This window comes from Elephas maximus, chromosome 7 (genome assembly GCF_024166365.1).
Source record: "Elephas maximus indicus isolate mEleMax1 chromosome 7, mEleMax1 primary haplotype, whole genome shotgun sequence".
In the NCBI taxonomy this organism is placed as follows: Eukaryota; Metazoa; Chordata; class Mammalia; order Proboscidea; family Elephantidae; genus Elephas; species Elephas maximus.
In genome coordinates this window covers 90,833,640-90,858,660 of record NC_064825.1, presented here as the reverse complement: position 1 = coordinate 90,858,660, position 25,021 = coordinate 90,833,640, and the positions used below count along the sequence as shown (strand labels likewise).

At 42.2% G+C, this 25,021-nt stretch overlaps 1 protein-coding gene across 5 annotated transcripts in view; it reads left to right on the top strand.

Moving 5' to 3' along the window:
- Positions 1-25,021, top strand: part of SLC1A2 (solute carrier family 1 member 2) — a 405,614-nt gene that overhangs the window by 118,164 nt on the left and 262,429 nt on the right. For all 5 annotated transcript variants that reach the window (XM_049889387.1, XM_049889386.1, XM_049889390.1 and 2 more), the window contains 2 exons: positions 4,642-4,818; positions 9,180-9,308. In XM_049889387.1, the coding sequence (XP_049745344.1) occupies positions 4,689-4,818; positions 9,180-9,308 (259 nt within the window). In that variant the 5' untranslated portion in view covers positions 4,642-4,688. The remainder of the gene's footprint in view (positions 1-4,641; positions 4,819-9,179; positions 9,309-25,021) is intronic.

The window sequence follows — 25,021 nt, the reverse complement described above, 5'->3', positions numbered from 1 at the left end:
TTATTAAGTGAGTCTCATGAGGCTGAAGTCAAGGTGTCACCAGGGCTGTGTTCTTTCTGGATGCCGAAGGGGACAATCCATTTCCTTGCTGTTCCCGGCTTCTAGGGGCTTCTATATTGCTTGACTTGTGGCCCACCTCCATTGTCACTACCTCCATTATCACTCCAAGCTCTGCTTCCATTGCCACATCTCCTTTTCTGACTCCGAGCCTTCTTCCTCCATGGACCCTTGTGATTACATTGAGCCCACCTGAATAATCCAGGATCATCTTCCCCTTGCAAGATCCTTAAATTAGTCACATCTGAAAATTTCTTTTTGCCCTGTAAGGTAACACATACACAGTTTCTGGGGGATTAGGATGTGGATACCTTTTGGGGGACCATTGTTCTGTCTACTATACACAGAGTCCTTGAAAAGGAGCTGGCTGCCTGGCTTAGCAGACACAATGTAAATAGACTTCTCTGGATCATTTTCTTCAGCTAAGATGATGCTATGCTCACGCCTATGACATAGTGAACACACCTCTCAACCTACCTAGAAAATTAATATAATGGGCTAAGGAGGGCAGAAGTGGGCTTGCTTATTGACACAAAGAGAAAGGCAAATGAAAATTTTTTAGAGAACTAATTCCTGGATAAGGAGCCTTGATGGTGCAGTGGTTAAGCGCATGGCTGCCAGCCGAAAGGTGGCAGTTCGAACTCACCATCCACTCTGTGGCAGAAAGGTGGGGCAGTCTGCTTTTGTAAAGATTACAGCCTAGGAAACCCTATGGGGCAGTTCTGCTCTGTCCTGTAGGTTTGCTATGAATTGGAATCTACTTGACTGCAAAGAGTTTTTGGTTTTGGTAATTTCTGGGTAAAAGGGAGGCCTGCAGAAATTCCAGGACTGGGCAGGAGGTAAATAAGCCCTGCTGCTCAGAGGGAAACAGGCTGGAACTGTTCTTAGTTTTGCCACTTCTGGAGCTGAACAAACCTTACTTGACTTTCCACATTTAAGTACAAAGTCTTTAGGAGCCCTGGTGGCACAACCATTAAGTGCTCAGCTACTGAGAGGTTGGTGGTTTGAACCCACCTAGTCATTCCACGAAGGAAAGACCTGGTGATCTGTTCTTGTAAAGATTAAAACCAAAACCAAACCATTGCCACTGAGTTGATTCTGACTCATAGCGACCATATAGGACAGAGTAAAACTGCCCCATAGGGTTTCCAAGGGGCAGCTGGTGGATTCAAAATGCTGACCTTTTGGTTAGCTGTCAAACTCTTAGCCACTTTGCCACCCAGGCCCCGTGTAAACATTACCCAAACCAAAAAACCAAACCCATTGCTATTGAGTCAAAGATTACAGCCTAGAAAACCCTATGGGATGTGGACTTACTGTGTGTCTAAATTAACACCCAACAACAACATTCTACACTGCCTTTCCCTGCCTCCAGTCTATTTGTGCAGAAGTTCTGGGGATTTAATCATTCATTCATTGATTAAGTACAAAGTCTTATAAATGCTGCAAATAAGTTTTACCTTGTCAATGCTCCCCAGGAGTTACTAGTCTTTATAATTTCTTACAAAGTCTACAAGGATGTAGTAATTGGCTTAGGGTGAGTAAGGGGGTGGGGCGAGACGTAAGTACCATACCCCATAGACATTTCTGCTGTTCAGAGGCTGAGAGAGAACATGGGGCTGGATGAGGCACGAGCTGGGCCTGATCATGTAGGCCCAAGGCAGGTAACCTGGACCAACAGTCCCAGAAACTTCACTGAGGGAGGGAATGGGCTCTCTGACCTCAGCAAATTATGGGCCAAAGCCAGTTCTCCTAGCTTGGCCTCTGCACTGGACCTGCTGGATGGAGACTTTTGACTAGTGAAGGGAGAGTAGCTATAGAGTTGAGGCTGTATTCATTTGGCAAATGTTTATCAAGTGCTTCTTGTATGCCAGATCCTGTCCTAGGAGCTGTGAACAAGTTAGATGTGGTTCCTACTAGCTTATGGTGGCACAAGGGAGACAAACAGTAAGCCAGTAAGTGAAAACAGAGAACTCTGTTCATCCAGGGAACATCAGAAATGATGGCAAGCTCAGCTAAGTCAGTCCTAGTGTTTGCATGTGAGGGGCTCACAGAGTAGTGGGAGGCAAAACCTCAGTGACGGTATCATATGAACTGTGCCAGTGGTACCCAAATGCCCTTTGGAGGACCTTGCTTCTCCACCAATGTTTGTGGAAAAAATGAGGGAAAAAAACAAGTAAATTTTTCATAAAACGAAATCTATTCAACTTAAGGAACTATCCCTTATTGTGCAAGTGGCTCCTTTCTGTTATACTAGAATGTTCTTGAAGGAGCCCTGGTGGTATAGTGGTTAAAATGCTCAGCTGCAAACTGAAGGGTGAGTGGTTGGAACCGACCAGCTGCTCTGTGGGAGAAAGAAGTGGGAGTCTGCTTCCATAAAGATTTATAGCCTTGAAAACCCTGTGGGGCAGTTCTACTCTGTCCTATAGGGTCACTATTATTGGAATCAACTCGACGGGAATGGGCTCAGTGGGTTAGAATGTTCTTTTGCCCTGAGACTGAGAGTCCATGGGGGTAGTTTCTTTAAATGTCTTCACTTGGCAAATTAACAGTGGTCAACCCTGTGTCCTTGGGTTGTGCAAAAGGTTAACGAGCTAGTCTGCTAACAGAAAGATTGGAGATTTGAGCCCACCCAGAGGCACTTTGGAAGAAAATCCTAGTGATCTACTTCTGAAAAATCAGCCATTGAAAACCTATGGAGGTCAGTTCTACTCTGACACACATGGGGTCTGAGTTGGAATTGATTCAATGGCAACTGGTTAACCCTATGTCAGATCTCCAGATTTGGTGCGGAAAATATCAAATTAAAATATGAAATTGAAGACTTTGGAAGCCACCACGAATGCTAGAGTAGGTTTACATGAGCCTACAAAGCATGTTGGGAATTCCTGCCTGAGGTTTCTAGGGAAAGCTTCATTGGGACCTCCAGTTTGCAGTCTTCCTCAAATACCTGACCTTTTCTACCTCAATTATCCCCTTTGTACAAAATTTTTAGAAATGAAGAGTGGGAACAAGGAAGAGCCAACCAAGGCCAGAAGGTCTGTTTCTTAGCCTAGGTTCCTCTGTGAAGCCTCAGACTGATTCCTCTTACAGATCTTGCCAGATGGTTTTTTCTTTTTAATTTACTTAAAGTTTATTTAAAAAAAAAAAGGGAAAGAAAAAAAATCCTACCCAGAAAGGAATACTTTTTTTTTTTCTCATGGGAAAGAACTGTTGGTTGTATTGAGGACTGAATGAAGCTCTGCTAATGAGTTCACCCTGGTAAAACACTGAAATTCCCCCAAACATACTAATTAAGGTACTTTTTGTCTTTTCTCTTGGTTTTAGCTTTGAAGATAACCACGAGAAAGGCGTGTTGTAAAATCAAGGAGCCAAGTTTGGAGGAAATGATATAGTTTCTGTTTGGCAATTAGCCTTGCAGCTAATGGCCCAGTGAGAGAGTGGTCTCCCAACCTTTTGCCTGGCCCACATGTCAAGACTGTAATGTACAGTTGTACAGTTGAATGCCCTCTCCCTGGAGTTGTGCAGTGCACAGCCTGTGTAGCTGTAAGCAGTGACCTGGTGCACCCTGATAAAAATAGAAATGAGCATGGGCTCTGTATTAGCTTCCTAGGGCTGCTGTAACAAATACCCCACATTGGGTGGTTTAAAACAACAGATCTTTATTGGCTCACAGTTCGGGAAGCCGGAAGTCCAAACTTAAGGTGTTATAGGGCCATGCTCCCTCAGAAGGCTCTAGAGAAGAATCTTTCCTTGACTCTTTCTAGCTTCTGGTGGTTTCTGGCACTCCTTGGCATTCCTTGGCTAGTAGCAGCATCATTCCAATCTCTATCGTCACATGGTGTTCTCTCTCTCTGTGTCTCCTCTGAGTCTCTATCTCTCCTCTTCTTTAAAGGACACCAGCCAATTGAATTTAGGGGCCACCCTGATCCAGTATGACCTCATCTTAACTAATTCCATCTGCAAAGACCCTATTTCTAAATACGAACACATTCTGAGGTTCCAGGTAGACATGAATTTTGGGAGGGCAATATCCAATCCAGTTCAGACCACTAAGAGATGTATACTTGTTTATAAATTATATAATTGTTCTATTGTCACTCTCCACTTAGATTACATATTAGTAATGAATGATTTCTTTCCTTATTTTTAAGGTTAAAAAATGAAATTGAATAGCGGTTCTAATGTTTTCTATCTGTAGTGGAAAGGATTGTTTTGAGCACCCTTTGGAGGTAGGCCTGCCCCACTTTGGAGATCTAACTTAGAAAGAATTCATATGGATTTTCTCTATTATTCAGGCAGAGCAACACATTTGTTGTAACCCAAGGTTGCGTCTTAGCAGGACAACATCTATGACGCATGTTGTTATTAGGTGCCATTGAGCGGACTCTGACTCGTAGTGACCTTGTAGGACAGAGTAGAACTGCCCCGTAGGGTTTCCAAGGACTGGCTGATGATTTGAACTGCCGACTTTTTGGCTAGCAGCCATGCTTTTAACCACTATGCTACCAGGGCTTCTGTGACATATAGGCGTTACCATTTCTGTCAGGAGCTAGGTCCTCACCTGCTGGTTTTCCCTTTCAGAGTACACAGTCATTAACGAAGCCTGCCCTGGGGCCGAATGGAATATCATGTGCCGTGAATGTTGTGAATATGATCAGATTGAGTGTATCTGCCCTGGGAAAAAGGAAGTCGTGGGGTATACCATCCCCTGCTGCCGGAACGAGGAGAATGAGTGTGACTCCTGCCTGATTCACCCAGGTGAGTGTGAAAAGGGAGATCTCGGGTTGCCCTCGTGTTGTCAGAGGTAATAAAGGGAACACAGGCTCAGCTTAGGTGGCTAAACGCCTGAATTCTGGCAGGCAGCCATCAGGGGCTGTGGCGCCATGATTATTAAAAGTGACACAGTTTAGCTTGTTCTAACTATAAAAAATACCCCCTATTGCTTTTGAGTCAATTCCAACTCATAGCGACCTATAGGACAGAGTAGAACTCCCCCTTAGAGTTTCTAAGGAGCGCCTGGTGGATCCGAACTGCTGACGTTTTTGTTTAACAGCCAAGCTCTTAACCTCTACACCACCAGGGTTTCCATGCTAACTATAGGCAAAGGAATTTGAGGCATTGGTACTCTTTTCAGTGTTAAACTTGTAAAGCTGTGATTTATCCACTTATTCATTTAACAAATATAGATGGAACAGCTGCTATGAACCACATCAGGTACTGGGAATACAGTGATAAAAAAAGACACACTCCCTGCATTTCCAGTGCTTACAGCCTGGTGGGGGAGGTAGAGAAGTGAACCAGCAGTTATGATACAGCATGGTAAGTGCCAAGAGAGGCACACGGTACCATGGGAGCATGGGTGGGGATGGAGGTACGTGGAGGCAAAGTCAGGAGAGACTTATTGGAGGAGGTGATGTGCGTGCTGAAGATAGGGGCAGCAAACTGTATGGTGTGAAGGAGATCTAGTAGTAAGGTTAAGCCAGAGGGGATGGCATGTGCCAGGGCCCTGTGGCAAGAGAAAGCATGGAGTTTAGAGAATTCCAAGTAGCTCAGTCTGGCTGAGGAATTTGTGTGTATGTGTGTATGTGATGAGAGAGAGAGAGACAGACAGACAGAAGTGAGTAAGAGAGAGGAGTCTGAAGAAGACAACAGGGGCCAGATCCTAAAGGGTTTTATAAGCTATGCTCTGAAGATTGGGCTGTATTCTGAAGTTATTTTAATACAAGTGAAGATATTTTAGTAAATCAGTAAAAGCAGATTTCCTCTTTGGCTGCAGTATGGAGAAAGGATTGAAAGAGAGGCAAGACTAGAAGCAGGAGAGGAATGATGGGGACCTCAATGAAGACAGAGAGAGGGCGAGGGATTTGCAAGCTATTAAAGTGAAGCAGAATGACCAAGACTTTGGGATTGGTTGGGTGTGGAAGGAGAGGGAAGGGAAGAACAGGAGGCAAGAATGATGCTCTGGTTTCTGGGTTGGACATTTGGGAGGCGGTCCCAGTAATATGAGAATGTCTTTGAATGAGATGAGGTCTCCTCAGGTATCTTGCCCTTTCCTTTGTCTTTACATGAGTTTGAATCCCTCCCCCCACCCCCCAGCCATTGCTATAAAAAAAAAAAAAATTGCTATAGAGAGGATAATGATTACTTTTTCTTAACAATTGCAGATCTGATAACCTCCTTGAAGTGTCTGTTTGGGTGGAGGCTAGTGTGGACACTGATCCTTGTATTAGAGAAGATGCCTCCAATGTGATTAAAAAAAGATTAGCAGCTCATTAAACTTCTTGATGCCTTTACATTTTCTGCCTTACATTTCTGACTTTCCCAGGGAAGCCTTTTCTTTTCTAGGCCAGGTCAAAAGGAAGACAGAGGTTTTCAAATACACTTTCATTAGGCTCAATGGATGTCACAAGTTTACTTTGGGAATTTTTGTCATTTCTGTATTCCCCCCTCTTTTAAAAACACATTACAGCCAGAAACCTTCTTTCTTTCATGGAAAGCTTTAGAAAAGGAAAGAAATTGGAGCTCAAGTATACAAATGACACCTCAAGCCATCTCTCTTCTTGGAAGAAAATAATGCTGAGCTTTAAAAGAGGAGCGTCCTTGGTGTAACTTACACATTTAATTTTAGAAAAGAAACCCACAGCCCAAATTCCCTGACGGGTGAGTGTGGTTGGTAGGGAAACAATTGAGTAATTCTCCCAAGCTTTTCCAGGAAATGTTGAGAGCTAAGTCAGGGGCTATTGACTAGGGATGCTTTGCTGTGGTATGGAAGCCTTTAAATGATTTTCAATTATTTTCAAGAGCCTAGAAATTTTAGAGGCTATAGTTGGGTTGTGGGGGAGCTTTGGCTTTATGAAATGACATGGGGGCTATTTGATAGGCAAGAAAACTTCATCAGTCGTGCCAGGTGTTTCCTATTGCATCACACAAGAGGCACGCAACATCTGTGGTCCCCGCTTGAGTGATGCCAGCAATGGTCAATGGATCTAAGTAGTGAATAATTGTCCCACATCAACTGTTTGGTTAAGAAATGTAGGCTAAAGGCATTTTTTAAAACTAATTTTCGGAATAGTGAGTTGATGCCCCAGGAACCACCAGTGGTGATCAAAGAGATTTTGGTGTGTGTGTCATTATGAACCATGAGTTTTTATTTATGTGCTTTAATTCACTGCAGTCATTATTCATTTTAACATACACATTGTCCCATCTTAGAACAGTTTCTGTGTCATTGTGACATGACCACACTATTCTGTTTATGCTTCCTTGATTTCTCACGTGACGAGACATTTCAGACTCCTCTTGTACAGGTACTGCCCCATATCTGGAATCAGCGATTTCTCTAAGGAACCTTGGTTTGACCCACAATCTGGGCACTAAACATGTTCCTGGCTATTGGACTATCATTATTACTAGTTTTTTTGTTTTAGTAGGTGTGACTATGATATCTATTTGTTAAAAAATAAAGTAATAAGTTCATAGTGATAGTCAAGTTCAAATGCACTATTACAAAATTATTCACTTCTTTGACTTTGTATTTGTATTTCATTTATCTCATGCTGAAAATTCTGTTTCCTAATAACCTAATCACTTATTTGCTTTATGCTATAGTTTGATATTATACCATGATATAATTGTGCAAAATAACAATACCACCGTTAGTACTAACAATAAGACCACTAAACGAAGTTATGGTTTCTTTGTGGTTATTTTTGACCTTAGAATATATCACACTAGGTATGGTACAGTCAAAATACTGTGTTTTAAAGTCACTTGTAATTTCTTTCTCTGTGGTACTAGGCCACATGCTTTACCACATAGGCTTATTGGTTTGTCTTCTGTATTCTAAAATACAAGCAAACATACATATATATTCATATTTCTTCCCCCTTCTTGCACAAAAGATAGCATACCATAAACTCTATTAACTGCCTTGCTTTTTCCTGTTAATAATATATGTAGGAGATCATTCCAGGTCAGTATATAGCTGTTTTCTTCATTTCTTTTCACAGTTGCATGTGACTCTATCATGTCGATTACCATAGTTGATGAACATTTGGATTGTTTCCAGCCTTTTGCTATTTTAAGCAATACTATAGTGAATACGGAAATCCTGGTGGTGTAGTTGTTAAGTGCTATGGCTGCTAACCAAAGGGTCGGCAGTTCAAATCCAACAGGCACTCCTTGGCAACTCTGTGGGGCAGTTCTAACTCTGTCCGATAGGGTCGCTATGAGTCGGAATTGACACAAAGGCACTGGGTTTGGTTTGGTTATAGTGAATACTACAGTGAATAACCTCAGATATATGTCAGTTAGTATTTTTGCAGTGTATCTTTGGGGTAGATTCCTAGAAGAGAGATTCCTGGGTCAAAGGGAGAGGCATGTGTAATTTTGCCAACCACTGTCACATTCTTCTCCGTACATTTTGCATTTACACCAGCGGTACTTGTTTTCCCAAAGCTTTACAAGAGAATGTTTGTCAACATTTTGGATTTTGGCCAATCTCATAGACAAGGAATGGTATCTCAGTATAGTTTTAGTTTGTTTTTCTATCATTATGATAGAAGGCAGTTTTCTCTCTGGTGGTGACCATGGCTACAGCAGAGTCATGGTCTGGGAGGGATGGGTGGAAGGAGTGTGGATGGTGACTTCCAGAAGTGTCTGGTGTTTGGTGACAACAGCAATGGCACCTTCGTTGGACCAATTTTGTTATGCGGCTTTGTGTGTTCTAGGCCGTGTAGCTATGAACTTGGCCTTTTGGCTCTTCTGCAAATTCTGTGAGCTATCTAATATCATTTTAACATAGTCTTATTCATCTTAACCATAAGGCTGGTTTTTGTGGCTTGCACCTAGGGTTCTTGATGGTGATTGTGCCAAGAAAGGGAGTTGGCAGGGCCTTTTAGGGCAGATTCTAAGTTGACTCGCTTCCTCAGTGGCACTGTGGATAGGAAGTTAAAGTGGCAATTGTCATGTGTGAGAGGGTGGCCTTTGGAAGGCACAGTGACCCACTGCGAACCATTTATGGGCCACAAGATGTACTGGAATTTGATGTGCTTTATCATGTAGTTGATCAGAACTTGGAACTGTGTATTCTAATACCCCACTTTTTGCAAATGTTTTAGGTTGTACCATCTTTGAAAACTGCAAGACCTGCCGAAATGGCTCATGGGGGGGCACTCTGGATGACTTCTACGTGAAGGGGATCTACTGTGCAGAATGCCGAGGGGGCTGGTATGGAGGAGACTGCATGCGTAAGTAGACCCTGAAATAACTCTACCTCTAGTGTGTGCTGTTACAAAGGCTCAGCTTGCAAAGAACTAAGGTTTATCTTGTTGGAATCTGAGTTCTGGAAAGCTTGTGGCCAGAGGGCTTTCTAGGTCTAAAGAATATAAACAAGAAAGGCATGTTTCCATCTGCTGGGTGTGGACTGGGGACATCTGTTTTCAGAACTGTTGGCCACAGGAAGATTTTATCTGCTTTTAAATCTACCCTTTCTCCTAAATGAAGCCAAGGCATTCTGCACACTGCGTGCCTTATGTCCATTCCAGAAGTGGTTGTGTGGTAGCATTGGCCAGCAGACAGTGAATAAGGCTTCAAAAATGTTAAGTCTGTAGTACGTTTTCAATGTGAAATTCTGTTGGTGAACTTCTTTCATTCTGAGTTAAATTCCTGCAACCCACAGCAAATTTTCAGCATGCCACTTATCCTAGGAAAGGCATTCTTTCTGGAATCTACTTGGTTTCAAAGAATTGTTAGTTGTTAGGTGCCATTGAGTCGGTTCCGACTCATAGCGACCCTATGCACAACAGAACGAAACACTGCCCGGTCCTGTGCCATCCTTAAAATCGTTGATATGCTTGAGCCCATTGTTGCAGCCACTGTGTCAATCCACCTCGTTGAGGGTCTTTCTCTTTTCCGCTGACTCTGTTCTTTGCCAAGCATCATGTCCCTTTACAGAGACTGATCTCCCCTGACAACATGTGCCAAGTATGTAAGACGCAGTCTCGCCATCCTTGCTTCTACGGAGCACTCTGTACTTCTTCCAAGACAGATTTATTCGTTCTTCTGACAGTCCATAGTATATTCAATATTCTGCACCAACACCACAATTCAAAGGCATCAATTCTTCTTCGGTCTTCCTTATTCGTTGTCCAGCTTTCACATGCGTATGATGCACTTGAAAACACCATGGCTTGGGTCAGGCGCACCTTTGTCTTCAAGGTGACATCTTTGCTCTTCAACACTTTAAAGAGGTCCTTCGCAGCAGATTTGCCCAATGCAATGCATCTTTTGATTTCTTGACTGCTGCTTCCATGGCTGTTGATTATGGATCCAAGTAAAATGAAATCCTTGACAACTTCAATCTTTTCTCCATTTATCATGATGTTGCTCATTGGTCCGGTTGTGAGGATTTTTGTTTTCTTTATGTTGAGGTGTAATCCATACTGAAGGCTGTGGTCTTTGATCTTCATTAGTAAGTGCTTCAAGTCCTCTTCACTTTCAGCAAGCAAGGTTGTGTCATCTGCATAATGCAGGTTGTTAATGAGTCTGCCTCCAATCCCGATGCCCCGTTCTTCTTCATATAGTCCAGCATCTTGTATTATTTGCTCAGCATACAGATTGAATAGGTATGGTGAAAGAATACAACCCTGGCACACTCCTTTCCTGACTTTAAACCACTCAGTATCCCCTTGTTCTGTCCGAACAACTGCCTCTTGATCTATGTAAAGGTTCCTCATGAGCACAATTAAGTGTCCTGGAATTCCCATTCTTCGCAATATTATCCATAATTTGTTATGATCCACACAGTCGAATGCCTTTGTGTAGTCAATAAAACAGGTAAACATCCTTCTGGTGTTCTCTGCTTTCAGCCAGGATCCATCTGACATCAGCAATGATATCTCAGGTTCCACATCCTCTTCTGAAACAGGCCTGAATTTCTGGCAGGTCCCTGTCGATATACTGCTACAGCCGTTTTTGAATGATCTTCAGTGAAATTTTGCTTGTGTGATATTAATGATATTGTTCTATAATTTCCACATTTGGTTGGATCACCTTTCTTGGGAATAGGCATAAATATGGATCTCTTCCAGTCAGTTGGTCAGGAAGCTGTCTTCCATATTTCTTGGCCTAGACAAGTGAGCACCTCCAGCACTGCATCCGTTTGTTGAAACATCTCAATTGATATTCTATCACTTCCTGGAGCCTTGTTTTTCGCCAATGCCTTCAGAGCAGCTTGGACTTCTTCCTTCAGTACCATTGGTTCCTGATCATATGCCATCTCTTGAAACGTTTGAACATCGACTAATTCTTTTTGGTATAATGACTCTGTGTATTCCTTCCATCTTCTTTTGATGCTTCCTGTGTTGTTTAATATTTTCCCCGTAGAATCCTTCACTATTGCAACTCGAGGCTTGAATTTTTAACTCAGTCCTTTCAGCTTGAGAAACACGGAGTGTGTTCTTCCCTTTTGGTTTTCTATCTCCAGCTCTTTGCACATGTCATTATAATACTTTGTCTTCTTGAGACTCCCTTTGAAATCATCTGTTCAGTTCTTTTACTTCATCAATTCTTCCTTTTGCTTTAGCTGCTTGACGTTCTAGAGCACGTTTCAGAGTCTCCTCCAACATCCATCTTGGTCTTTTCTTTCTTTGCTGTCTCTTCAGTGACCTCTTGCTTTCTTCATGGATGATGTCCTTGATGTCATTCCACAACTCGTCTGGTCTTCGGTTACCAGTGTTCAAGGCGTCAAATCTATTCTTCAGATGGTCTCTAAATTCAGGTGGGATATACTCAAGGTCATATTTTGGCTCTCGTGGACTTGCTCTGATTTTCTTCGCTTTCAGCTTGAACTTGCATGTGAGCAATTGATGGTCTGTTCCACAGTCGGCCCCGAACTTGTTCTGACTGATGATGTTGAGGTTTTCCATCATCTCTTTCCACAGACGTAGTCAATTTGATTTCTGTGCATTCCATCTGGCGAGGTCCATGTGTATAGTCCCTGTTTATGTTGGTGAAACAGGGTATTTGCAATGAAGAAATCGTTGGTCTTGCAAAATTCTACCGTTCGATCTCTGGGATTGTTTCTGTCACTAAGGCCATATTTTCCAACTACTGATCCTTCTTCTTTGTTTCCAACTTTTGCATTCCAATCACCAGTAATTATCAGTGCATCTTGATTATATGTTTGATCAATTGCAGACTGCAGCAACTGATAAAAATCTTCTATTTCTTCATCTTTGGCCCTAGTGGTTGGTGCATATATTCGAATAATAGTCGTATTAACTGGTCTTCCTTGGAGGTGTATGGATATTCTTCTATCACTGGCAGCATTGTACTTCAGGATAGATCTTGAAATGTTGTTTTTGATGATGAATGCAACACCATTCCTCCTCAAGTTGTCATTCCCAGCATAGTAGACTATATGATTGTCTGATTCAAAATGGCCAATACCAGTCCATTTCAGACCAGTAATGCCTAGGATATCGATGTTTATGAGTTCCATTTCATTTTTGATGATTTCTAATTTTCCTAGATTCATATTTGTACATTCCAGGTTCCAATTATTAATAGATGCTTACAGCTGTTTCTTCTCATTTTGAGTCATGCCATATCAGCAAATGAAGGTCCTGGAAGCTTTACTCCATCCACATCATTAAGGTCAACTTTACTTTGAGGAGGCAGCTCTTCTTCAGTCATGTTTTGAGTGCCTTACAACCTGGGGCGGGGCTCATTTTCCAGCACTATATCAGACAGTGTTCCGTTGCTATTCATAAGGTTTTCACTGGCTAATACTTTTCAGAAGTAGACTGTCGGGTCCTTCTTCCTAGTCTGTCTTAGTCTGGAAGCTCAGCTGAAACCTTCCCTCCATGGGTGACCCTGCTGGTATCTGAATACCGGTAGCATAGCTTCCAGTATCACAGCAACACGCAAGCCCCCACAATACAACAAACTGACAGACACATGGGGGTTCAAAGAATTACTTATGCTTTATTGAAGGGGTCTCCTTTGAGATTCAATAATTCCTTGAAAATAGGATGGAAAGCCAACTCCTCACTCAGTTTAAGATTCTCCTCTGCAGTGCTCCTGATTGGTGAATATCCCTTTAAGAGTCTGTATCCCAAAGCAATCAATGTACAAATTGCTATTATTTCATTAAGCTTATTTAACGTGCTTCCTATTTGAATCAGAAACAGCCAGGATAGTCATACAGTCTGAGCAGTTTTACTTTTACAAATGATATTCCTCCCAGTTTATAGAGATGGAGGATGGAATATTATCGGCATTTTTTGCCTGATCCAATGTGTAGCAAAATGCCATGAGTTTCATGAGGCTATGGTAAAGGGCGAAGCGTGTGGTCTGCAGCTGGGAAACTCAGCTATGCCTGGAGGAGAAGGGGTTTGTTGGGCCTTGAGTAAACCCAGGAGTTAAATTATCCAGAACACAGGTAATTAAAACAGTACTAGTCTCAATTGCAGACTTTAAACTTCAAAGTCATTTTAGGTGTTTTTTTTTTGAAATTTAATACTTGGTAGATTATCTTCCAGATAGATTTGCTGCAGGATTTAAATCTGGTCTTCCTTTGGTAGTGGTTCTGTGGAGACTGTGGCATAATAATCAAGAGCACAAGCTATGGAATGATATAGACCTGAGTTTAAATACTTGCTTTGCCAGTCACTAGCAAGAACAAACAAATCTGTCTTGGAAGAAGTACAGCCAGAATGCTCCTTATAAGCAAGGATGGCGAGACTATGTCTCACTTTGGACATGTTATCAGAGGGGACCTGTCCCTGGAGAAGGACATCATACTTGGTAAGGTAGAAGGTCAGAAAAAAGAGGAAGACACTCAAGGAGATGGATTGACACAGTGGCTGCAACAATGGGTTCAAGCATAACAAAGATTGTGAGGATGGTGTAGGACCAGGCGGTGTTTCGTTCTGTTGTACAAGAGGTTCCTATGAGTCAGAACCAACTTGGTGGTACCTAGAAGCAATAGCAATGTGACCTTGGCCAAGTCACTTAACCTTGCTAATTTTAATGTCCTTTTTTCTAAAATGGGAATGATACTAATATTATTGTTTTGAGGGTTAAATGAGATAATGCATGTGAAGTGCATAGCACTCTACCTGGCATATAAAAAGCTCAAAAATGCAGTAAATCATCATCATCATCATTCTATATGCTCTTCAACTGGCAAGCTAGCAGGTGGTCTAGAAATAAAACTACTTTTGTTGTTAGTTATTGGATATTAATTAGAACTATAATATACAGCTTTAGATTTTATATTGACCTTTGGAATATATAAGATAACTTTGTACTTTTCCAGTGCTTTGGATCATATGAAACATTGCTCTTTGTGTGAGTGAATGTGAAGGGGTATATGATGGTGTTGGAGTAGTAGGTTAGGGTCAAATGGCCTTGTAGATAAATTAGGTAAAGAGTTTAGATGTTATTCTTAGTACAGTGGAAGATGAAGAAGAGTTCTGAACTAGGGTGTGAACTAAGTGCTCTGAGAGAACCCAGATAAGAGAAAAATTAACCACAGGGAATCAGGAGTAGGGAAGGTTTTAGGGAGGAGATGAGCTGTGCCTTTTCCGAAACCCGAAACCAAACACATTGCCATTGAGTCAATTCTGACTCATGATGACCTTCTAGGACAGAGTAGAACTGCCCCATAAAGTTTCCAAGGAGCAGCTGGTTAATTCAAACTGTTGACCTTTTGGTTAGCAACTGTAGCTCTTAACCACAGTGCCACCAGGCTTCCAAGGAAGATAGTCCAGGCAGAGGGAGCAGAGTGGTCAGGATGTGAAAATGCAAGGTGTGTTCAGGGAAGTATGTGACATCAGGTGTAACTGGAGCAGAGTGGCAGTATTGAGGAGTGGTAGGAGGTGAGACTGGATAGGTAAGCAGGATCAGACTGTGGAAGGCATTGAATGCCAGGATTCAGATTTTGGACTTGGTACTGAGGTGATGGGCTGGGGTGTGCATTGAAGTTTAATCAGGAGAGTAACATTTGACAGATAATTCTAGCAGCATATGGAGGATACTTAGGAGAGAAGTAAAGACTATATCCAAAGGTATCAGGAGTTTTATTTCAGTGGCTCAGGGGATCAAGAAGAGAGTCTTGATGTGAGAGAAACTTAAAGAAAGAGTTGACAGGACTTGAGGACCTGCCGAAGTAGGGATGAGGACTCTTAAGAGCTATTATATGACAGGAACTATGCTAAGCAATTCATGTACGATGTCTTATTAAGTCTGTACAACCACTCTATCAAGTAGGTACCAACCTTGCTACCGTTTTATAGATGATGAAATAGAGGCTCAGAGACATGAAGTAAGTTACCCAACAGCACATGTATAGAAAGGATGAAGCTCAGGGAAACGCAAGCCTGTGTGACTCCAGGGCCCTTTTTCTTAATAACAGTCCTACCCTACCTCCCACTGGTGAGTTCCTACGAATGGCCTCCATTTTGTCTGAAAAGTGGGAAGTGAAATCTCTGCTGAGAGTGGGAATGAGAGAGAAGCTGGAACTTGAGAGTACAAAAGGTTTGGGACAGCCATGTGGGGAACAAGAAAAGGCACCAGCTAGTGATAAGTTAAAGCATGTCCAAGCAAGACTGGGGACCAGTTGAAGCTGAAACTCATACGTAGGTGATGCAATCAGTATATTAGGACAGTTGCTCTCCAGTAGTGTGGCAACAGAGTGGTTGCAACCAGTCATTTAGTTGATCTAAGGTGTCATGAGGAGGGGGTCGCAATGACTACTCCAAACGATTTGTGTCTTTCCACAATGTCTTTATTAGTTATTAGGCACACAGGTTCTTGGCTACCCCAGAGGCCAGAGATCTCAATTCACCAGGGGAAAGGAGAGGGAAAGCAAGCAGGCTTACTGCAAATGAGGACGGTGTTTGGGCGTTGTTGTTTTCAGGTCCAGGCCAACTCTCGACCACACTATCATTGACGGCTACGGTGTCAAATCAGCATCGATCCCTGAGAATCTCTTGTGGATTTCTATCACGTCTCTTGAGCACAAGGGCTTATTACCCCTTAGCACTCAATGTATGGCCAAAGCAATGCGTATTGGGTCAGGAATGAACTAAGAGTAAGCCCAGGCGAGCTGCCGCAGCCCACTGCTTCCTAACTCATTGAGTCTCGACCCTCAACATATGACCGAGATAGCAGAGCAACAAGAAATGCATATTAGACTAGGAGGAAGGTTGAGAGTAAGCTCAGGTGAGCTGCCTCAGCCCACTGCTTCCCGACCTCCTGGGCCATAGTCCTCAATGTATCACTGAGATGGGCAACGTCTCTAGGACTTGGGAGTAAGCTCGGGTGAGCTGCCACAGCCCACTGCTTCCCACTTAGCAACGTATTACCAAGTTGGCTCTTGTTATGACTCCGAGCAAAGCTGAGTCTTAGTGTCCCTTCTTTTATATACGTTGGAGCTCTTTGAGCCCGCTTGGTTGATATTGATAAGTCCTTGTTTGTGACTTAGTTGGTCCCGGTGTCTTCTATTGATAAGGTTGTTTTTCTCCTCTAGGTTGCATCATCTTCTTTATTTCCTTTCTTCACATGTTGTTTGTTTCTACATTAACTTTCAGCTAGCTTGCTCTCCACACAAGGGCTGGCCAAGAGGTCCAGGTTGGGAAAGATGTGAAGTCAGAAAGAACCTAGTAGAGAAGATAGGACCTGGCGGTCTCAGTGAGGTGGGAAATCAGGCTTAGTGGTAATAAAGTCATGGAACATGTAATGAAATGGATTTTGTGTCGGAGAATAGGATTTCTAAGTTGAAGCTTTCCGAAGTGGCTGGTGACAGTGTGGTAATACATACTAGTCTAATTGGTTAGACTAGTTATGGTGGCCACGTGTAGGATCAAACAGGACTGGGTAAGGGCAACCAGTACTAACACCAGGCGTGGAGGCCAGAGAGCTTACTCTCTCATTCATTAATCCACCCATCCATTCAAAAAAAATTTCTTGAATAGATGCTTGTAGGTGCTGGACACTGGTAGGTGCTGGACATACATCTTGGAACTTGCAGTTTAGAGGGAAGAGTCTAAAAAATTGGAATGTAGTCAATGCTATGAAATAAACAAACGGGGAATAATGGTCAGATTCTTATCTGATTCTGTGTTGGTTCAGTTATGGTTGTTTTGAAAGCCTCATTCCACGCAGTGCACATTATCACAGCCACAAGCATTTATGGAGTGTCTCCTATCAGCAGAGCACTGGGTGGTCACCAAGGGACACAATGAGCCCTCAAGAAGTTTGCAGTCCATTTATGGAACTAGAGCTTAACCATAAGAAGACATCAATAGGGTGTTATTAGGATATCACCTACACCTCATATTGACACTAAATGTAAAGGGAATTCATAAGAGGGAGAAATTCATTTCACTATTTGTTGAGTGGCTGCTCTGAGCTGGGCACTGCACTACTGCCCGTGTTAAGCGGGAGCTAACACTTGGGTGGATGTTCATGGTTGGAGCATGAGGCTGGAACCCCATGTCAATGCAAGCATTTACCCAGTAGATGGCGCCCAAATGATCCTTTCATCTTGAAGGAGGAGGGCTCCCTGCTGGGTACCATCTGTGGAGCCCTGGCATTTTTTCCTAAGAGCCTGAGAATGGAGGAGGAGTGATAGGCAATGCCAGGAAGGACCAAAATGGTTTTATATTCATGTTATAGAGCATTCAGCACTGAGCAGTCTCAGTAGCGCTTTCATTTGCTCATTGTCTTGACAATGTTTGTGATTATCAGTATTAACCTAACTCGTGACAGTCTTAAAATCCATTATGTGATTGCTTCATTCATAACCATTGGCTGGTTGTGTTAATCAGAAGAATCAGAGAAGGGCCTGAGGCTATTGAGCCCAGGAGAGGACTCGTTCATACCTTCCTGCACAGGAAAGGTTTACCAGGCTGAGTAATCCCAGAATATCCAGGCAACAAAAAGGAGCTGTTTCTGTCTTCTTTTCCCCGACTTTTAATTAAAAAAGATTTTAAATCTACAAAGAGTGGAAAGAATAATACACTCATATACTCTTTACCTAGTTCATCAATTATTATCATTTCCCACATCTGACTTTCTTCTTTCTCTTTCTCTACATTAAAGAAGAATTTTGATATTTTCCGTATTTCATAGTCCTTTCTCATTATTTTTCTTTTTGATGCTCAAATTGTCCCAGTGTTGGCCAGTGAAAGCCTTCAGCCAGCTCCACCCCATCAGCCTTTGGGCACATCTTAGCTTTCTAGAGCCCAAAATGTTTCAAGTTCACTTTGACTTTCCATGCCCTGTTCTGGAATCAGCCATTTCTCCAAAGAACTCTTGGTTCCTGTTACTGGGAAGTGGTATTTAGGAACTGAGATATGGGTGCTGGCAGTGAGAGGCACTGATGTTTAAAGTCAAAATCAAGGCTTTACCCTAAAGCTTCTTGAACTGGGAAGTTGAGTTTTTAAGTGTAACTCCTCCACTGACCTCTCCTATAACTTCTGGAGTGGAGTTTATTTAACTTGGATCTCAGACTAAGTTTCTTAGCCACCAAAAAAGGATGAGCAATGAGAGGGCTGGAGAGTGACTCAGATGCCACACCTCTAGCTACCACTGCAGTGACCTTAACCTTTCAGTCCTTGAAGGATCTAGGGACTCTAAGTAGGTTAGGAAAGCAGCCCAGATGACAGAGAATTTATAGGGAGAAATTATGAGCCCTTAATACATTTCATCTTCATAGTCATATTTTAGGTAAAGGCAGAGGAGCAGAGGAATTGGCTATAAGCCATGTCAAGAATGTTTGTGGGGCTAGGATATTGAGAGGGGAGGATGTGTATAGGCTGAACCCTGGGTCCAAACCAGGATTGGTAAGAATGAAATGAGCAAGAGTGAATTGGAGAGAGAAAGAAAAGAAAAGAAAAGAAAAAAAAAAAAGGCCAACAAAGCTGTGCTATTGAACTATAGAACTGTCCTCCTGGAGAACTGTGGAATCACCTGGGGCTATTGGAGTTACTGCAAACTGGCTTACCTTCTCATTCTACTCCTCCCTTTTGTGTTCTGACACTTCCAGGAAAACAGCAATGCCCAACTGGGTTTAAACTGGGGATGGTATTTCATGGTGGTTAATAGTCTGGGCATGGAACCAGTAGGACCTGGATCTGAATTCTGCTCCTTCCATGACTTTGAACAAAGTAGTTTAATTTTTGCAAACCTCAGTTTCTTCAGTTTAGAAACGGAGGTTGATGACTGTGGCTATTCACAGGGTTTTTATGAGGGTTAAGGGAAGTACTATCCATGAATCCCTTACTGTGGAGTCTGGTACATAGTAAAAACCAAGCCCGTTGCCGTTGTGTTGATTCCAACTCATAGCCACTCTGTAGGACAGAGTAGAACCACCCCATAGGGTTTCCAAGGCTGTAATCTTTACAGAAACAGACTGCCACATCTTTCTCCCGTGAATTGGCTGGTGGGTTTGAACCACTGACCTTCTGGTTAGCAGCCGAGCTCTTTTGGTACATAGTAATACTCAATAAATGGTGGCTGCTACTCTAATTACTAAACCAGAGCCTTTCTTTTTGTTTTCTTTGTAGAAAAATTTGTTAGCTATCTAGTTTTGTTATAACAGAAATACCACAAGTAGATGGCTTTAACAAACAGAAATTTATTCTCTTACAATTTAGGATGCTAAAAATCTGAATCCAAGGCGCCTGCTCTAGGGGCAGGCTTTCTCTCTCTGTTGGCTCTGGAGGAAGATCCTTATCTCCTTTCAACATTTGTGGTCCTGGCATTCCTTGGAGGTCTCCATGTGTCTTGTTATCGATCTTCCCCTGAATCTGAGAGGTTCTCAGCACAAGGACTCCAGGTCCAGAGGATGCTCTCCGTTCCTGGCTCTTCTTTCTTGGTGGTAGTGAAGTCCCTCTCTCTGCTTGCTTCTCTCTGCTTTTATCTCTTGTAGAGTAGTCAAGGGCAGTGACTCAAGATACATTCTACCCTAATCCTACCTGATTAATATAACAAACATTATCCAATCCTCATTAACATGACCTAATCCTGCCTCAGAAACCCTGGTGGCGTAGTGGTTAAGTGCTGTGGCTGCTAACCAAAGGGTCAGCAGTTTGAATCCACCAGGTGCTCCTTGGTAACTCTGCGGGGCAGTTCTACTCTGTCCTATAGGGTTGCTATGAGTCGGAATCGACTTGACGGCACTGGGTTTTTTTTTTTTTTTAATCCTGCCTCATTAATTTAAGGGATAGCTCATTCCCAAATGGGACCATAACCACAGGCATGTTGCTGTTGTTAGGTGCCATCCAGTAAGTTCCAACTCATAGTTACCTATGTACAACAGAACGAAACACTGCCTGGTCCTGTACCATCTGCATAGTCATTGTTATGCTCAAGCCCATTATGGCAGCCACTGTGTCAATCCATCTCATTGAGGCTCTTCTCTTTCACTGACCCTCTGCTTTACCAAGCATGGTGTCTGTCATGGATTGAATTATGTCCTATGTCCCCCAAAAATGTGTGTATCAACTTGGTTAGGCCATGATTCCCAGTATTCTGTGGTGGTCCTCCATTTTAAAAGGATTAGGGTGGGGTTGTCACACCTTTACCAGGTCACATCCCTGATCCAATGTAAAGGGAGTTTTCCTGGGGTGTGGCCTGCACCACCTTTTATCTCTCAAGAGATAAAAGGAAAGGCAAGCAAGCAGATAGTTGGGGCTTCATACCACCAAGAAAGCAGCACCAAGAGCAGAGTGTGTCTTTTGGACCTGGGGTCCCTGTGCCTGAGGAGCTCCTTGACCAGGGGAAGATTAATGACAAGGAATCTTCCTCCAGAGCTGACAGAGAAAGAAAGCTTTCCCTTGGAGCTGACACCCTGAATTTGGACTTGTCACCTACAAGACTGTGAGAGAATACGTTTCTTTTTGTTAAAGCCATCCACTTGTGGTATTTCTGTTATAGCAGCACTAGATGACCAAGACAATGTCTTCCTTCAGAGATTCCTGATAACATGTCCAAAGTACGTGACACGAAGTCTTGTTGTCCTTGCTTCTAAGGAGCATTCTGGCTGTACTTTTTCCAAGACAAATTTTTTTGTTCTTCTGGCAGTCCATAGTATATTCAGTATTCTTTGCCAACACCATAATTCAAAGGCATCAATTCTTCTTTGGTTTTCCTTATTCATTGTCCAGCTTTTGCATGCATATGAGGTGACTGAAAATACCATGATTTGAGTCAGGTGCACCTTAGCCCTCAAGGGAACATCTTTGCTTTTTAGCACTTTAAAGAGGTCTTTTGCCAAAGATTTGCCCAATGCAATACATTGTTTGATTTCTTGACTGCTGCTTCCATGGGTGTTGATTTTGGATTCAAGTAAAATGAAATCCTTGACAACTTTGGTCTTCTCTCCATTTATCTTGATGTTGCTTATTGGTCCAGTTGTGAGGATTTTTTTTTTATATTGAGGTGCAATCTACACTGAAGGCTGTGGTCTTTGATCTTCATCAGTAAGTGCTTCAACTTCTCTTCACTTTCAGCAACCAAGGTTGTGTCATCTGCATAACGAGGGTTGTTAATGAGCCTTCCTCCAATCCCGATGCCCCGTTCTTCTTCATATAGTCCAGCATCTTGTATTATTTGCTCAGCATACAGATTGAATAAGTGTGGTGAAATGATACAACACCGATGCACACTTCTCCTGATTTTAATCCATGGAGTACCCCCTTGTTCTGTTTGAACAACTGACTCTTGGTCTATGTACAGGTTCCTCACGAGCACAGTTAAGTGTTCTGGAATTCACAATGTTATCCATAATTTGTTACGATCCACACAGTCGAATGCCTTTGCATAGTCGATAAAACACAGGTCAACATCTTTCTGGTATTCTCTGCTTTCAGCCAAGATCCATCTGACATCAGCAGTGATATCCCTTATTCCACATTCTTCTCTGAATTGAATTGAATTTCTGGTAGTTCCCTGTCAATATACTGCTGTAGCCATTTTTGAATGATCTTCAGCAAAATTTTACTTGCATGTGATATTGATGATCTTGTTCGATAATTTCCACATTCTGTTGGATCACTTTTCTTTGGAAAACACCTTCCTTTTATATCACAGACACACAGGCTAGGATTTAAAACACATCACCAAATGGAGGGCAACCACACAATACTGGGAATCATGGCCTAGCCAAGTTGATGCATATTTTTTGGGGTCACAATTCAATCCCTGACAGAAAACAATAAAGGGCCAGAGAGGAAAAATAGTAACAGAATTCCTTAAGAGACAAGAGAATATATACTGGACATGAGGAGGTAGTCTTCCCAGAACTCATATTGTATGATAAATTACATTTTATATTTTACATGCTGAAGCTCTTTGACTCCATGGAATTAATGCTTTAACCTTTACAGAGGGTTTTATGTTGTCAAAGTACTCATCAATCAGAGCACGGTTAGGATGTGGAGGACATGAAAGACCTTTTCTCCTGCTGAAACAATAAGAAATTATTGGTTAAACCAAACTAAATCATGAATTTCTTTTAAACCATCAAATATCTGTGAAGTCTAAGAGAATTAATCTCCAGAAGGATGTGTTCTTCCTGGAAGAGTAAGGGATCCCTGATGCTTTCATACCTGGGGCCAATGCTGAAGTTGGGGACAGAGCAGGCCAAGGAGTGGACCTGCCAAAATTTTGATGAACCTGTGGGCTGATCTGTTAAACTTAAATGTGGAGAATTCCCCAAAACAAAGACAATCCACTCTACTAAGTTGTTCTCTTAAGTGAACTATTGCTAAGCAAGTAGAGGCTGGAGTGAGGGTAGAAAGTGCTCGGCTGTTAACTGAAAGGTTGGCAGTTTGAACCCACCAGCCACTCCATAGGAGAAAGATGTGGCAGTATGCTTCCGTAAAGATTTACAGCATTGGAAACCCTATAGGGCAGTTCTACTTTGTCCTATAGGGTTGCTAGGGGTCAGAATTGATTCAATGACAAAGGGTTTGCTTTTGTTTTTTTCTACAGGGATTATCACCTCAGTCCAGTTTAACGCCTCATTGATCAAATTGATTAGTCCTTTATCCTACCTGCCTAATGGAAGAAAGGATATTACCACTCAAGGGAAAATATTTATTTACTGTTGTGAATAAGCAAGAGAATGTGACCACAGTTAAGAGAAAAATTAGTCAAAAGAAGCAGTCACGGATGACCCAAATCTTAGAATTATCAGACAAGGGCTTTTAAATAACTTTTAAATAAATATTTTAAAGAATCTACAGGAAAAGATGATTGTAATGAATGAAGAGGTGAGGAATTTCAGGAGAGATTTGAAAACTGTTAAAAAAAGAACCAAGTGGAACCCTGGAATTGAAAAATACAGGATCTGAAGTAAAAAATTTATTTGAGGGATTAACAGCAGATTGGTCACAACAGAAGAAAAGGATCAGGGAATTTAAAGAGAAGTTAATAGAAATCAATTAAACTGAAGCACAGAGGAAAAAGATCGAAAGCATCAGCAATCTAAATTCTTTGTCCTCCCCTAGCCCAGACACTACCTTTTGAATTGGATTAGCGGAACTATTGTCAGTGTGTGTTCTGTGAAGATCCTGGCAGTTTAGTGAAGGAGAGACTTTTCTGCAGTGATGTGGCAGACACTCTGCCTGCTGGGTTTATGATACAGTTGTGATACACATGCATATATTTGCTGTACAACCCTTTCAACTGAATGGACTGACCATTTGCTGTAGGGGGTGGTGCTTTAAAAAATGGTTTAACTGGGCAGGAAGATGTTTGAATTGATCTTTTTGAAATTTAATTTAACACTTGATTCATTCGGTTAACAATATAGCACCTAACTGATACACGTGAAGATGTGAATGGGGAAAGCAAACAATTAAATAAGAGACTATTATAAGATGGTGAATTGCCCGGGTTATATGTAAAAGCACAAGGTGGCCTTGTAGAGTTACTCCTGGATCTCCAGATGTTCCTGGTGAAGACCTAAACCCCTCATAATAGCCAACACTTCATACTTACTGTTAACCAGGCATTGTTCTAAGTACTGTCATGGACTGACTCATTTAATTCTCATCACAGCCATTTTATAGGTGAGGAAACTGAGGCCCAGAGGGCTTAAACAACTTTTCTGCTGTCATACAGCTGTAAGTGGCAGAGCCAAGATGCAAATTCAGAAATCAGGCCTCAGAGTCCAGGCGCTTATCCTCTACACTGAACTGCCTATTGACATATGAAGCATTTGGAGTCCTCATTCCAAGTGCCTCTCCGAGGATCTGCTATTTAGCTCATGTATGAAAGGGCACACCTGAGCAGGTCATGTGAGGATGAGCGTACCATGTGGCAGGTACCAGCCTCCTTCTTGGCCAGGCACATGGGCCATCTCTCATGTCATCATCTAGCCTTTGTTCTGCCATCACTGTCTGGGCTGTTGGGCCTAATGGGTAGAAGGTTCTAGCTAGTAATGAGATGAGGCTATTATGAGTCCTGGAGAGGCTGGGTCTCAAACTGAGCTGTCCCTTGTGATTCTTGGGCCAAAGGTGGTCAGTATCTCAGCTCCAGACAAGACCCAAGAAAAATAACAATCTTAATTACCATTTACTGAATACTTTTGCTGTACCAGGCGCTATACTAAGTGCTGTATGTACAATATCTATCTCATTTAATCCTTAAAAAGAATAAAAAACAAAAACCAAAAAAACCCTGTGGGGGTAGGTACTGCTATTATTCTCATTTTCAAATGAGGAAACTGAGGCTCTGAATTTCTAGTGAGCTTTAGGGTCACATAGCCAATAAATGGCTGAAGTGAGATTCAGACCCAGTCTGGCTTCCCAGGCTGACCCTTAATACTGTACAGTCGCCCCCTGAGTGATCTTTGAAGGAGGAAATGAAATGGAAGTGGCTCTCCCTGTCTGAATGCTTTTTTTCTAGTCCTCCTTTTCTTTCTAAGACAAAAGATTAAAAA